The following is a 16,503-nucleotide window of genomic DNA, read 5'->3' on the forward strand; positions in this document are numbered from 1 at the left end:
CTTAGTGGCTACCGATTGTAAACATTAAATTTTGGAATTCTATTTTGCATAAAACCATCCAAAGTGAATAATTCTTGGAGTCAAATAATTACATTCTGGGCAATGTAGACTTTTTGACTCTGGGGAAGAATCTTCACATCAGACCTGAATTTCTCCACCTTTCAGTCTTGAGGTCAACTTGGTACGACAATGCTGTGATAGAGGAAATGACTGTTGGTATTGAGTCATTGGTATATGATTTTTAAAGCTAAGTGAGGTCAGAGTGATAGTACAGTGGGCAGGGCATTTGCCTTGTACATGACCAATCTAGCCCCCTAAGACCGACAGAAGTGATTCCCCAAGCAAAGAGCCAGGAGTATACCGAGCACTGTGAGTGTAACTCAAAAAGCCAAAAGAAAAAAAGTACTAAGGGAGAGACTGGAGGTGTAGTTAGAGCACAAGCCTTGCACATATGAAGCCTTGAACCTATTTTAGCACTACAAAGACAGACAGACAGACAGATACTAAGGTATTCTGCCAATTCTTCATCCCCACTAACCTAGGTCTGGGGTATAAGACATAGAAGAAATTGAGAGTAGAGAACTGGGGTAAGAAGAGGTTCTTTTCTGTTGGGAGGAACTCATTTCCCCTACAGACACTGTAAAGAGTGAGTGAGTGTGCACGGCCTCACCTCTTGAAGAATTCACTGTTGTTCCAGAGAATTTTGCTGGCTGACATTTTGACTTCCCAGATTTCACCTGAGGTATAGAAATACTAGGAGTATGTTTCTAAACTGAGTCTTATTACCTTCTCTAGGCCTTGGATCCACTTTACCTTTAGTACCTGGTATTACCAGTACCAGGTAATACCAAACATGTTCTTTTTACCTTGATAAACTCTGTTCTGAAAATAGGCAATGGCAAGCTCTGTTAAAATTAACCTGCTGTTTAAAAGGTCTATCTATAGACCTTTTAATATATATATTCTCAGTGAAATATTGAAAATATTCTCAGTCACTTGGTGTGGTAATGAATAAAATAAAAATGGAAAGAGCCCACCCCCCACCATTAGAACAGCCATATGGTCTAGTTTGAAGAAAACTTGGGATTTATAACAAATTTTTTAACAGAGCTGCCTTTCACTCCCCCAAAGAATTTAGCTTGAACGCTATAGCACAGCGGGTAGGGCGTTCGCCTTACAAGCGGCCAACATGGCCGACCCGAGTTCGATTCCTCCGCCCCTCTCGGAGAGCCCGGCAAGCTACCGAGAGTATTCGATACGCCAGACACAGTAACAACAAAGTCTCCAATGGAGACGTTACTGGGCCCGCTCGAGCAAATCGACGATCAACGGGAGGGCCTTTACCTTACCTTTACCTATAACCTATCATCAAGATGTGGGCCAAGGCAGAAGGGTCAGGTTGTATCAGCAAAGCTTGCTCTAAGTTGGCCATTTGTTCATATACTTCCCCCACATATCTCAGGATTGTTGTTTTAAACATGATAAATAAGAAAACACCATAAACAAAATTCTCTAGACAGCTAACACATGTGATAAGAACGATGCAGTCATTCTATTACCTTCATCCTTTGATGGTAGCTGACAATATGGGATCACATGAGATTTGGTGGACCACATCTCTAGTTTCATCCTTCAGGTTGCTCCCTTAACAGCTATTGACAGAAGAATATAAAGAATAGTTGGCATTCACAGAGAGCTGTGTTGGGCAAGGTTGGTCATCCTCCCAGAGAAGACCCTTCAGTGTGTCCTGATGAAGCTGTTAGTCACTACCATCAAGCCCACTTTAATATGTAGAAACATGGCACCAAAGAACTTAGAAAACTATTCAACCAAGGATTAAACTCACTCAACCATCTACCTGGTGAGAGTTGGAGCTAGATTGGAACCAGGCAACTTAGTTTAAAGGCCATGAAGTTACATGGCTCCTGAGGTGTCTGCTCTGTATGCACCCAACATGCACCCAAGCACCCTGGTCTCTCCTTGATGCTGCAGTTCTGATGCAAGTACGTAGCTCTTGACTACACAACAACCTCAAAGTTACCTTGTGTAAATGTCTTAGAACTGGAGTCATCTTATTATCTTCTGCTAGCATCCAAAGAACCACACAGACATCAGTTCTGATCCCTGTCCTGGGTTTTATATTTTGCTGCTTCTCTTTGAAGTTTCAGATATTGGATATAGGTTTCCAGCAGAAACAAAAGCATCCCTAGTGTGGAGCAGTCTTAGATCCCATATTATTACCCTCTGCTCAGCACTGCTGCCACATCTCTGCTCAATTCTCAGACCCCCAGCAGCAACTGCTCTTTGTCAGCCACCTTCATCCTCATTTTCAGAGTTCCCATCTGCTCTTTGTGACATCTGTGAAGGCTTTCATGGCACTTAATACTGCCACCCTTCCTCCATGGCCCTAGGCATCATCTCTGCTACTGGGGCAGTAGTCAAAATGCAAGTTTCCTGGAGCCCTCACCTCACTTCAAACCAAAGCAGCAAGTGCAGTCATGTTGGCAAGGGACCCTACATCTTTATTAAAATAAATTGATTGAGTAAATGAATGAATGATGCAATACTCAGTGTCCCTGGCTCAGTGTTATTTTTATGTACCAACACTCATTTTGTGAATTGTTTTCTTGTGAATAATCATGAGAAACAGTGGTGCAGATCTTTCTTATTAAATGCTATCTTAATTTGCTGTGAAGTATGCTTACGTGCAAAGGGTAAGGGAGAGCATGAGGAAACATTAAGAAAGGATCCTACAATTGTGTTTAAAACTTCTACGGTTCGCAGGACAGGTGAGACTATAGGAAATACATTTTCAAAGAAGAGAGGAGGCTAGAATGAAAGGACAGGACAGAGAACAGAAGACAGGAATCCAGCAGCCCAAGACAGCCCTCACATACCACCCATTGTGCTCAGAAGAGGCCTATCAGGTTCTTCTCCAGGCCAGGTTGGAAAATAACTTTCCCCCACTCACCTTTCCACCCACTCATCCCTGCTTCCCCTCTCTTTCTGGCACCTGCACCACTATAATGACAGAAGTCTTAAACCCTTCCTCATACAAGTATTTTGCATGTGCCACTGATAAGAATGAGCTTTTCAGCATGAAGAGAATGATAAGAATGAAGAGTGGAGAGCCATAAAGATCTGCCATGACCGGTCTTATAAGTTAATAGCTCTGGATGACAGAAATCAAGTGGGGTAAGCTACTGTGGTGCACAATTGTCACTCACACCTATACACACGCCGCCTTCCCCCATTTAAACAAACAAACAAACAAACCTGAATGAATATATGTGAAAACCTCTAGTCACCCCTGAAAGGTCACTTCTGGTTGGTTTCAAGCATACTGGGGGCCATCTACAAGGGAGCTGAACGCCTATCACAGACCTAGAAGTCACTTCCATATGCTCTGAAAGTTTGCTGGGACTGTGGGGGATGTGCTGGGGACTCGGATTAGCCTGGACACAATGACCAGTTAAGGCCAGACGGGGTTGCCTGCTGGGTGTCCAGTTTATGCCTAGATCGGGAAGGGCAAAGGCATGAATGAGCCCACATTCAAGTGTGGGGTAGAGGGAAAGCAGGGAGGATGCTCAGCCTTCCCAGTCACCACTCCCTCGGCAGAGACTGGAGCTGAGACTTGTCAAGTGAGGCAGAGTCAGCAAAAAGTCCCAGGCCCCCGGGTCCAGTGCCGGCAGCCATCCATACCCCTGCCCTACTGAGAGGCGTCTTCTTTATGGCAGCCGCCTGAGCACATCCACCTGCCTTCCCTGGGCCTGCGCCACCTTAACCATGCCGAAATCCAGCTGGAAAAACTCCCGATCCGCAGGTGATGGGGTTCAGGGAGGGATGTGGAGCTCTGCGAGAGCCTGGAGGAGTCTCAGACTCCGGGACCTGTAGCTCCGCGAGCGCAACGCCTGGAAGAGTCTCAGAGTCCAGGCTCTGGAGCTCTGCGCGAGCCTGGAGGAATCTCGGGTTCTGCTCCTGTAGACTGAAGCTGGGGAGGGAACGGATGCGGCCAGGTTTCAGAGGTGGCGCGGGAAGCCGGCCAAGCGCCTTGCTGGAGGCTGTGCGCTCTTATTAGCCAGCATTTGCCTGGTGCCTCTCCAAAACGCACGACTCTGTAACTGCAATCCCTGCCCCCGTGGCTGGGGATCTGCCGGAAGGAAGAAGGCAAGTGGTCGGCGGAGGGTGGAGAATTGGGTGCGACCCGAAAGACGCGCGTGGGGAGGAAGCTAGCTAGCCGGAGCTCGGTCTTCTGGCGGGGCGGGGGCGCCCGACGTCGTCCCGGGCGGAGAAGGCGGCGGAGGCGGGAAAACGAAGCGGGCTACCGCGCCCCCCGGGCACCCATCTCCAGAACTCTGAGGGGCGAGGGGCGGCGCGCCCCCGCGGGCGTTCTCGGCCGCCTCGGGGCGGGCGCGCGGGCTGCGGCGCCGGCGAGGGCGCGCATCTGCGCCGCTGCGCGCTCCGCTCCGCGCGGGCCATGAGCGCTGCACAGACGCTGGCCCCAGGGGCCGAGGCGGGGCTGCCCACGGCCTGGCCTGAGGAGGCCAACGCCAGCCTGGCCCCGCGGGACGAGGGGGGCGCGGGGTCGGCGGGCATGATCGCCATCCAGTGCGTCTACGCGCTGGTGTGCCTCGTGGGTCTGGTGGGAAACGCCCTGGTCATCTTCGTGATCCTGCGCTACGCCAAGATGAAGACGGCCACCAACATCTACCTGCTCAACCTGGCGGTGGCGGACGCGCTCTTCCTGCTCGGCGTGCCCTTCGTGGCGTCGGCGGCCGCGCTGCGCCACTGGCCCTTTGGGCCGGTGCTGTGCCGCGCGGTGCTCGGCGTGGACGGCCTGAACATGTTCACCAGCGTCTTCGGCCTCACGGTGCTCAGCGTGGACCGCTACGTGGCCGTGGTGCGCCCACTGCGCGCCGCCACCTATCGGAGGCCCCGGGTGGCCAAGCTCGTCAGCCTGGGCGTGTGGCTGGCGTCCTCGCTGGTCACTCTGCCCATCGCCGTCTTCGCGGACACCCGGCCGACGCGGGGCGGCCAGGCCGTGGCCTGCAACCTGCACTGGCCGCACCCGGCCTGGTCCACGGCCTTCGTGGTCTATACCTTCCTGCTGGGCTTCCTACTGCCCGTCCTGGCCATCGGCCTGTGCCACCTGCTCATCGTGGGCAAGATGCGGGCCGTGGCCCGGCGCGCAGGCTGGCAGCAGCGGCGGCGCTCAGAGAGGAAGATCACGCGGCTGGTGCTGACTGTAGTGGCAGTCTTTGTGCTCTGCTGGATGCCCTTCTACGTGGTGCAGCTGCTGAACCTGTTCGTGACCAGTCTGAACGCCGTCGTCAACCATGTGTCCCTCATCCTCAGCTACGCCAACAGCTGCGCCAACCCCATCCTCTACGGTTTCCTCTCTGACAACTTCCGCCGCTCCTTCCAGCGGGTTCTGTGCCTGCGCAGCTGCTGCTTCCTGGAGGAGGGCGGAGGCATGGAGGAGGAGCCCCTGGACTACCACGCCACAGCTTTCAAAAGCAGAGGTGCGACAGGGCGCATGTGCCCCCCAGTTCCCTGCCAGCAAAAGCCCATGGCACCAGAAGCAAGCCGAAAGCAGATCCCCCTCACCAGGAGCACAGCCTTCTGAGAAGCTCTTCACCGCACGGTGACCCTCCCCAGCACGCTGCCTCTCCTGAATGCTCACCTAGAATCACCGATGGTTCCCACAACAGGCAACTCCCCTTTTCTTCCTTCTATAGTCTGTGTGCCAGCCCAGAGCACTGTGGCTCCTGTGTCCCCTTCTCCCCAGGACAGTCGTTCAGAAGGACATCTCCAGGCAGGATGGCAAGAACTCCTTTAAATTAAGAACTGCCTGGGATGTTCATCAGTCCTGAACTTCTGGCTGTTCTATTGTGCCCAGAGGAGAGAAGCAGGGCTGGCCATTTGCATGTGGCTTCTTGCTCCAGCAGATCTAATTGGGATAGGGTTATTTAGAGGTTGGAGGCTGCCAGCCTCCTTGCTCTCAGCCGACTTGGGCTTTGTGGTAGGAACATAATAGAAATGGAAAGAGAAAAGAAGAAAGATGATGCTTGCAAGCACATGCCCTTTGCTTCTGTTCCTGGGACTTTTCACTATTTGTAATTCACACAGTCCTTCCTAGGGCACGAGATCTGTGACCCCCAACTCCGGCCTGCTAGAATAAGAGTGACTGATCCTGCTTCTCCTGAGTTGTTCTTTCCCTGCTGCTTCTCCTTAGCAACCTTTCTGCAAGTACCAAATATTTGAAAAGACATGATATGATGTGAGGTTTGCTACAAAACTTAAAACCAGGTTAGTAATATTTTTTTAAAGACAGATTTATTTCCCCAGCCTATTGGTGTGTGGGCCAGAGATCTCATTAATGTAGCAGTTTATGTCATGGTATAAGTGGGAGAACAGAGCTGGGGGAGAGAAAAGATCAGGGAATAGAGGTGATAATCAGCCTCTATTTTAGAGAGAGGAGGCAGCTGTTACTCATTATTTAAAAATCAAAACAAGTTCAATTCAGTAAAGCATTGGGCTGGTGTAAATAATAAGTATATCCAGGTTGAACACAGTAAAAATCTGTAACTTTTTCCTGAGTCTAAATCAGGTGTAAAAGGCCTTTCCAAAAGGAAAGAGCCAGTTTACAAGGAACTACCATAGTGTTGTCTGCCAAAAGTAGAGGGTGGAAGGAAATACTTGCAAAAGGGAAAAGTACTTGATTGCTGATCATGGAAACTGGAGTTTAAAAATGCTCTTAAAATTCTAAGAGGGAGACCCTACCTGGCTTAGCAGAGGTATGTTTGGCTGCTAAGTCCTCATGGTGAGAGAGGAGCAGGACAATTGGAATAAGAGCCCTTAAGTTCCCCAGAGCCCTCAGTCATGCAGAGATCATCAGGGTTTCAAGACAAACAGTCCCGTTCAGTCAGCTGTCAACCCCAAGGTCAGTGCTGACAGGTCTGCCTGGTAAGTAGGTGGAATGATAGCTGGGAGGCTTCGGTAGAGGCAGGGTGGTTAGGGAAGGCCTGGAGAGAGATTCCCCTGCCACTGAGAGCCAGAGACAGCAGGGAAAACACTTTCCTCGAGCATTCAATTCCACGCCAGAGTTTTCTGTGGGAGTGGATGCCTGGTGTGCAGGGATCAGGTGGTAGAGCTGAGTTTTGTCCTGGACACCACTTTGCATGCTTCCGGCAAAAACCTGCTACCCAGAGTCCTTCTTCTTTGTGACCTATAAATTCTGGAGGTGTGCCAGCACACATCTTTTCGGGGTGACGTCTCATGTCCCCCTTTTAATAGTGCCAGACAGTTTATTTCCCTTTATTAATGAAACAAAGACCCAATTTTGCCTAAACTGCCTTTGGAGACATATTCCTTCACATGACCAAGTAGCAGAACTATCTGTAAGCAGGCATTAGTGTGTCTGGCAGGGCTGGATGGTTTTAGTGGAATGACAGGTCTTTAGGGGTTATATAATAGGCAAAAGACGGGGGTATACCTTCATCTGTGTGTAGCCAGTCTGTATTACATAGTAGAGATATGATAAAGGCACATCATCCTGTTATGTCCCCAAACATGAGTGCATGGGAACACATACAATGCATGAATGCCAGCATACAGACATCAACTATCCTTAACTTATCAGTACCATGTTGAGCTATCTTGGGAAACTGGAGTAAGTCAGTGCTATGGATTTCTGTGGGCATTGTGAGTACCTAGCTTCTTATCAGGCTTTAAAGTACATAGCTTCTTATCAGGCTTTGTTTCTTTGTTCTCCAGTTCCTGGCAATGCATGACAGGCAAAGTGAACACCTGGCAAATAATATTGCACTGAGCTGCAGGACCATCCAGGCTGCTAGCAGGGGGCAAAGGATCCATACCACTAAAGATGATGCAAAATAACCCTTTTCCCTGGCATAGGTGGGAACTGTGTCCTTTTTATTTATGTGACCTCCACAGAGCACACTGTGATAAGCCAATGGTCCAAACAAGTAATTGTAACTACATTTCCTGTTGGGTGACTATTGAGAAATTGTAGGGCGTTCGCCTTACAAGCGGCCAACATGGCCGACCCGAGTTCGATTCCTCTGCCCCTCTTGGAGAGCCCAGCAAGCTACCGAGAGTATTCGATATGCCAAACACAGTAACAACAAAGTCTCCAATGGAGATGTTACTGGGCCCGCTCGAGCAAATCGACGATCAACGGGAGGGCCTTTACTTTTTACTTTACTTTACTTAAACTTAACTGATAATTGTTGAAGGCAAGGAAGGGAAGCCTTAGGTGATAGACTGAAAAATCTATGGGAGATAGGGGACCTTGGCTGAACTCTCCGCTTAAGCTATGATTTAACATCCTTAGGCCTCAGTTTCCCACTGAAAGAAGTGCCAAGGAAGACTGTATATTTTGAATTCTTCCCAGCTATATCCTTGGCTTTCTCAATACCATTGGAGAATTGAGCTCACTGACAGTGGACGATTTAAGATGGTATTCTTTCCTGTTTAATACCTAACTTGAGATATATATCTATGTATATGTATATATAATATATATGGATTTCATGTTGAAGCTGAGTTGCTAAACATTAAGAATTAAGAAGTCCCTGCAGCTAAAAGATAAACAATCAATAGTTATCTACATGCCTATATATATATATGTGTATATATATATTCATATATATGTGTGTGTGTATATATATATATATACATATATATATATATAATCCCTGTGACTCCATCACAACCATCCAGCCCTGCCAAACACACTAATGCCTGGTTATAGATGCTTCTATCAATTGGTCACGTGAAGAGGTAAAATCTTTCTATGGCATGTTTTAAGATGAGCATTAACACTACTCTTGGCCCATAGTCATAAACCATGCAGTGGAGGGGCTGGGCATGGAGACAACTATTGATGATTTTCTTTTTAGCTGCAGGAGATATTTCTCAATTTTTGCTGCTTAGCAACTCAGCTTCAGCAAGAAATACCAAGCAGTGGTCCAGGGATTAATTAGAGCATGTCCATCTAAGATCTTTGCAACAGTTGGTTGCATAAAACTCTTCCTCATAATTTGTGTACAGTGGGACTAAAGTCATTGGTAGAGATGACAGGTGCCCAGAGGCATGTGTACACATCACCTGCTGGTTCAGATGTTCAGGCATCCTTTGACCTTTGTTGTTCTCTGCTTACTGAAACCAGGAGTATCAGTTTTGGGTTTGAGTGAGAATGCAAACATTTATACGAGAGAAAGAATTGACTTCTGCCACCTCTCAAATGCACTTGCTTTGCCTAGTTTTGAATTGCCTTTAATTTACCACTCAGTGCCCAGTCAGCTGTGTTTTCTTTCTTTGTTTATTCATTTTCAGATGTTCAGGAAGATGGTACTGTAATTTGATTCTGCAGTCTCTCCTCAGAGTTATTCTGAGTTTCTTTGAACAGAGATAAATGCTATTTTAACATTTATTTTTAATTTATTAATTCATGTTTTTCATAACCAATAATTCTCACTCAGGTGCTAAAGGAGGGTGTTGAAGGAAAACTCCGGCCAAAATGACATGTTTGGATTGTGCTGTTTAAAAAACCAGATATAGAAGCCTGAGCAGTGGCCTGCAAATCCTGAAAATTTGGGGTGGTGAATCACTCCTGTTCTTTCTCCCTTACCATAAAGAGATGAAAGACAAGCCTGAAATTAAGCACTGGCCCTGACTTTTGCAGCAGACTGACAGTATTGCAGTTTGCTCTACACATCCCCACCCCAACCTAGTCCTTGTGCGCGCGCGCACGTGTGTGTGTGTGTGTGTGTGTGTGTGTGTGTGTGTGTGTGTTTTCAGGAACTGTGGTTCAGGCCAAGTTCTGCCTTGATCAGTCAATGCAGACTCTCCTTAAATGCAAACTCCTTAATGAAGAACCACAGCAATGAGAGTACACTTCTGGACTGAAGTGAGACTATACTGGAAAGGAATCAAGTTTTGAAGTAATGATACTAAAAGTCTTGTCTTAGCACAGCCTCCATCCTATAGGAGTATAGTATACTACCCCACCCCCACCCCACACACACAGTTGTAGAGAGAATTTAACCAGAAGAGGGTTAGGTGGAGGTACAAAGAACTTTAATCAGAAGGCACAGAATTTGCAGTGGATGTGGGGTCTGAGGCAGTGAAGAGCCCAAGGAGACCAGAGTGGTCAGAGATGCAGGTTGATGACTCCAAGGTCTCTGGAGGCTCAGACACCCCACCACTAACTGTCCCCACCCCCACCCACACCCCAACTTAGGATTTACAACTTTGCACAGGACAGTGGTAATAGGCTGCTAAAAGAGGCTTGGGTAAATAAACTCAGGAACTCTTGAGTCCATGTACATTCACTCCATGTAAGGGGAGGTTGTATCCTTTCCATTACAACTTCCATCAATTTTGTATAAGCAAGAAGGCTGAATTCCTTATCATGTGAATGGACTGATTTAGTGTCCAAAAGGGAAGGACATTTTTCTATTGCCAAAGAGCTAATATTAAAGACTTCCCAAGATAATTGAATTCCTAGAATAGAAGTACTGGTTTGGGTAAAACAAAGCCTGTGAATACTTCTTTTGAAAGACCCCAAGGGCATGACTCTGGGACTGCCGATAGATATAGTCTACACAGGTCTGCTCTGGTAAAGAGGGAATGTGCCTGAATAAAAGGAAAGAATTGAAGGCTTACTCTTCAATCCCATGCTCTCCCTTGAACGTGTATCTCACTTGCTTGTCTCTATGTGTTTTGGCTTGCTGGAGAAGCCCATGTTCTCTCTTGAACATAAACTTCCTCTCTTTCTCTAACCTCACTTCTTTTCTTGGGAAGTTTGGTTCAATAAAAACTACCTTACTTCATTAAAAAAGTTAATAAATGGGGAAAAAAGAATCGGAGATAACGCAGTTCAGAAATGGATCACAGCTTCCCCACATACCAACCCATGATGATAATCACCGGAGATGGTGTAGAATAATCGTTTCTACAACTCAGTGTGTGTGCAGAGCCTGGCTGGGGCAAGTTCAATAATCAGGTGATGACCAATGACAGAGGAAGATAAAGGGTGATGCAGAGAATTGTTTTAGGAAAACTTGCTTTTCTCTTTCTCCCTCTCTCTCCCTCTCTCCCTCTCTTCCTAACCCTTCTCTTTCTCTCTGTTCTTTCAGTTTGGGGGCCATACACAGTGGTGCTCAAGTCTTACTTCTGGCTCTGTGTTCAGGGATCACTCCTGGCAATTCTCAGGGAACCATATGTGGTGGCAGGAATTAAATCTAGGTGGCCCTTGTGCAAGGCAAGCTCCCTACCTGCAGTACTACCTCTCCAGTCAAGTTTCCGAAAGTTTCTTTAGAGATTCTGAAGATGCTATAATTTATTTTCTTGATTTATTTTTATTTTATTAAAGTTAATTTACTCTTTTTATGGTGAAATTCTATAGAATCTGACAAACTTAATAAAATTACTTAAAGTGATTTCCTTTACTGTCAGCTTTCCTTTAGGTCATAACCTGAGAAGGCTGGATGATAATAGTGTGGAAGGGAGATGGGTTACAAGGGGACACAATTAGGGAGGAGTATAGCATGACTCCAAATCCAGGGAGACTACCCACTTTCCATTTCCTGAACAACATCTCCTGAACAACATTCTTCAGAAAGGTAGAGTTCCATCTGTGTATTCAGGAAACTATAACTTCTTGCCCTAGATTTTTTTAAATTTTTATTAGTGAAACACCATGAGGTACAGTTGTAGACATACAGATTTTTGTGCTTGGGTTTCAATTATACAATGATCAAGTACCCATCCCTCCACCAGTGCCCATTTTCCACCACCACGGATCTCAATATCCATGGATTTTTTTTCCACTAAAAAATATTTTATTTTTTTTCCAGACTTACACATTTTTGTGCTTGGGTTTCAATTATACAATGATCAAACACCCATCCCTCCACCAGTACGCATTTCCCACCACCACGGATCCCAGTATCCCTCCCACCACCCCCCCAGCCCCCATCCCACCCTCCTTTTGTGGCAGGGAATTTCCCTCTCTCTCCTTTTTAGTGCTGTGGTTTGCAAAAGAGGCATTGAGTGGCAATCATGTTTGGTCGATAGTCTACTTTCAGCATGCTTCTCCCATCCTGGGAGGACCCTCCCAACACCCTTTGTTTGGTGTTCCCTTCTCTTTCTGAGCTCCCTTTTCCCCTAACATGTGTGGTTGACCTCCAGGTCATTGAGTAAAATTCCTGGTACTAATCTCTGCCATTCTTGAGTGTTAGTCTCCTATTTTGTTACTTTATGTTCCCCAGATGAATGCAATCTTTCTATGTCTATCCCTTTCTTTCTGAGTCATTTCGCTTAACATGATACTTTCCATGTAGTACCACTTGTATGTAAATTTCATGACTTCGTCTTTTCTAATAGCTACATAGTACTCTGTGTAAACTCACACAACTTGGGGGGCACGGCACCCACACGGCGGCGGCTCTATCTCTCCCACCACCCGCGTTCGGTAGTCTCACCCTTCTACCACCCCGGAGAGGTCGATGGCGATGGTCAGGTGGAGGAAGGAACGAGGGCCAGGCTGGTAGGTATTAGTCGTAGTTTATTCTGATTCTCTCCTCATCTCTCCTTCTGTCTCTCCTTCTCTCTCTCTGCTCCCATCTCTCTCTGTTTCTCCTCGTCTCTCCTGTCTCTGCTCCCATGCTACTTCATTCTCCTTCCCCATCCCCCTTCATCCTCCTCTTCCTTCTGATCCTCTCTGAACTTCTGCTTCTTCCTTCTGCCCCTCTCTGAACTCTCTTCTTCCTTCTCCTGCCCCTCTCTGAACTCTCTTCTTCCTTCTCCTGCCTCTGTCTCACTCCTACAGTACAGTTAAATCCTCTCTCCTGAGGAATTGGGGGAACAATTACACATAGGTGTGGTCACAATCAATAGGGGTGGAGATGAACAGGGGTAGAAATCTTAGCCTCAGGGAAGACCGCTCCTAGGACAGATCCTTCCTTAGCAGGAGGACCCACCCTAGAGCAGAATTCCATGGGCGTGCCTCTCCTCTCCTTGTCCAACAAGCATATAAAATATTATATAAATCATTTTGTATGGATACAGTAAGAAATATCTTAAACTTATAGAATTGCTCTCCTAGGGCCATCTCGATCTCAGACTACGGTGCTCAGGCCAAATAGTCTTTCCCACCCCTAGCAGGATCCTAGTCTTGTCGTTACCTTTGGATCATGACAGCATTTGTCTATGATCAAACTCTTAACTTATAGTTAAGAATCGTGGCACTTTGGCCTGGCCCATTTCGCTGCCAGGGTAGCTCACTGCTTGCCCTGGGTCCATTCAGTCCCTCGTCGGGACCCTGCTTTTGGGGTGTTAGGAACTATGGGCAACTGAGGCTTAAGTCGAGAAAGATGATGCCCGGGAGTGAATAATATTCAAGGCCAATCAAATCCTAAATTACAAAGCATAATGTTAACGGTCTTCCTGTATCTATACAAAAAGGATATTACTTTAAGGTAAACTGTTCATAAGGCATAAGGAGAGGAGAAAGGCAATATTTCACTCATACATATAAAATCATAGATATCTGGGAAACTGATCTTACAAACTAACAAAGTCTGATTAAGGGGAAAGCTGATTAACTGGGTAGGAAGGAGAGCATAGGAAAGACTGTTTACATGTTTACATGTAAACACAATGGAAGTGGAAGTGCCTCTGGAGCACTGTGGTGGGTGTAACCAGATAAAACCTAAGCTTCTTGAAGGACAAAGCAATGTTACCCAACAGTACTCCATTGTGTAAATGTACCAGAGTTTCTTTAACCAGTCATCTGTTCTCGGGCACTCAGGTTTTTTCCAGATTCTGGCTATTTTAAAGAGTGCTGCAATAAACAGACAATTGCAGATGTCACTTCGACTATACATTTTTGCCTCTCTGGGATATATTCCCAGGAGTGGTATTGCTGGGTCAAATGGGAGCTCAATTTCTAATTTTTTGAGAATCATCCATACTGTTTTCCAAAAGGGCTGAACCAGTCGGCATTCCCACCAACAGTGAAGGAGTGTCCCTTTCTCGCCACATCCACGCCAGCATCGGTTGTTTTTGTTCTTGTGGATGTGGGCCAGTCTCTGTGGTGTGAGGTGATATCTCATTGTGGTTTTGATCTGCATCTCCATGATGATTAATGATGTGGAGCATTTTCTCATGTGTCTTTTAGCCATTCGGATTTCTTCTTTGTCAAAGTTTCTATTCATTTCATCTCCCCATTTTTTGATGGGATTTAATGTTTTCTTTTTGTGGAGTTGAACCAGTATTTTGTATATCCTTGAAATTAACCCCTTATAAGATGTGTAGTTGGCAAATATCCTTTCCCATTCTGTAGACTGTCTTTGTATATTGGTCACTGTTTCTTTTGAGGTGCAGAAGCTTCTTAGTTTAAGATAGTCCCATTTGTCTAGCTCTGTTTTCACTTGCTTGGCCAGTGGTGTGACATCTTTGAAGACACCATTAGCTTCTATGTCATGAAGGGTTTTGCCAACATTTTCCTCAATGTATCTTATAGATTCCGGTCTGATGTTGAGGTCTTTAATCCACTTAAATCTTACTTTTGTACATGGAGTTAGGCAGAGATCTGAGCCCATTTTTTTTGCATGTAGCCATCCAGTTTTGCCAGCACAATTTGTTAAAAAGGCTTTCCCTGCTCCACTTCACTTTTCTTGCCCCCTTATCGAAGATTAGATGCTCGTATGCTTGGTGGGGGGGGGGGGGGGAACGTCAGTATATTCAACCTTGTTCCATTGGTCTACAGCTCTGCCTTTGTTCCAGTACCATGCTGTTTTAATTATTACTGCCTTGTAGTAGAGTTTGAAGTTCGGGAGGTTGATTCCTCCCATTTTCTTTTTCCCAAGAATTTCTTTAGCTATTCGTGGGGGCTTATTGTTCCATATAAATTTCAGGAGTGTTTGCTCCACTTCTTTGAAGAATGTCATGGGTATCCTAATAGGAATTGCGTTGAATTTATACAGTGCTTTGGGAAGGCAGCAGAATGTTGGGTTCTGTCTCTGTATCCATTTTGCCACTCTGTGTCTCTTCAGTGGTGAATTTAGACCATTAACATTGAGAGAGAGTATGGTTATGGGGTTTTGTGTCATGTTTCTTTGCGGGTGTGTTGTGGTTGTAGGGTTTGTCTTGTCTTATAGTAGCCCCTTTAGTCCTTGTTTTAGGTTTGGTTTTGAGTCTATGAAGTTCCTGAGCTGCTGTTTATCTAGAAAATAGTGTAGCATTCTGTCTATTTTGAGTGAGAGCTTAGCCAGATAGAGTATTCTTGGTGAGGCATTCATTTCAGTGAGTTTTTTGACTATATCTTGCCACTGTCTTCTGGCTTGTAGGGTTTCCTCTGATAGGTCTGCTGTGATTCTCAGGGGTGTTCCTTTGTATGTGATTTCCTTTTTTGCCCTTGCTGCTTACAGTATCGTGTCTCTATCGGCGACATCAATCATTCTAACTATAATATGTCTCGGAGTGTTTCTGTTGGGGTCTCTTTTAGCTGGCACCCTTAGGGCTTCTTGAATCTGAATGGCTGTACTGTGGAGCTTTGGGAATTTTTCAGCGATAATTTGTTTCAGCATGGTCTTTTCATTGGGATTGTTTCCCTGAGCTTCTGGTAGTCCAATGATTCTAATGTTGTTTCTTCTGGAATCATCTCGTAGGACTCTGATTCGCTCTTGAGCTATTTTGAGGTCTCTTGCCATTGTTTGTTGTTGTCTGTTGGCTTGGTGCAACTGATCTTCCAAGTCACTGATTCTTTCCTCAGCTGTGGTCATTCTATTTTTGAGGGCAGTGAGTGAGGATTTGACTTCATCTATGGAATCTGTGATGTGTGCCATTTCTGTACGAAGCTTTCCAATTTCGGCTCTCATTTCTTGCTGTATTTTGTCAATTGTGCGATCGATTGTTTCTTTCATGTCCTCTTTCAGTTTAGCGGATATCTTTGTGACTGTTTCATCAAGTTGATTGAACATCTTGATGACTTCATATCTGAATTCCTTGTCAGAGAGGTCCCTAAGGTGGCTAGCACCTACTGAGGCTTCTTGACCTATTTCCTGGTGGTCTCCCTGTGGCGGGGATTTGCGTTGTTTCTTCATGTTGTTGTGTATATGTAGGGGTAATATGTCTTGATTTGAGTGAAGTACCAGCCGCCGCGGAAAATTAGGCCACGCCCACTTTTAAAGCCACGCCCACCTCTAAAGTAGCCACACCCCCACGGATACCTGGTGTCTGTCCAGGAAGTAAAGATTGCGTGGGGGAAAAGGGACCGGCTCAACTTGGGCGGCGGGATGGGACAGGCAGACAGGCTGAACTCCACATTTCCTCACACGTCCGGGGAACGCCTCCAGAGATTTGCACGCTGGGATCCCAGCCCCGGGTCTGACAGACGACACGAAAACTAACCTGGGGGATGGGGAAAGAGGGACCGGCTCAGCTGGGGCGGTGGGATGGGACAAGCAGACA

The 16,503-nt window shown here is 46.4% G+C and overlaps 1 protein-coding gene across 1 annotated transcript; it reads left to right on the forward strand.

The window, feature by feature from the left end:
• Positions 1-4,477: 4,477 nt before the first annotated feature.
• Positions 4,478-5,626, forward strand: SSTR4 (somatostatin receptor 4). The gene has a single exon (XM_056121970.1). It carries the CDS (start codon positions 4,478-4,480, stop codon positions 5,624-5,626), a length of 1,149 nt encoding a protein of 382 aa, XP_055977945.1.
• Positions 5,627-16,503: the final 10,877 nt, after the last annotated feature.

The sequence above is a fragment of the Sorex fumeus genome, unplaced genomic scaffold, assembly GCF_029834395.1.
Source record: "Sorex fumeus unplaced genomic scaffold, SorFum_2.1 ptg000044l, whole genome shotgun sequence".
In the NCBI taxonomy this organism is placed as follows: domain Eukaryota; kingdom Metazoa; phylum Chordata; class Mammalia; order Eulipotyphla; family Soricidae; genus Sorex; species Sorex fumeus.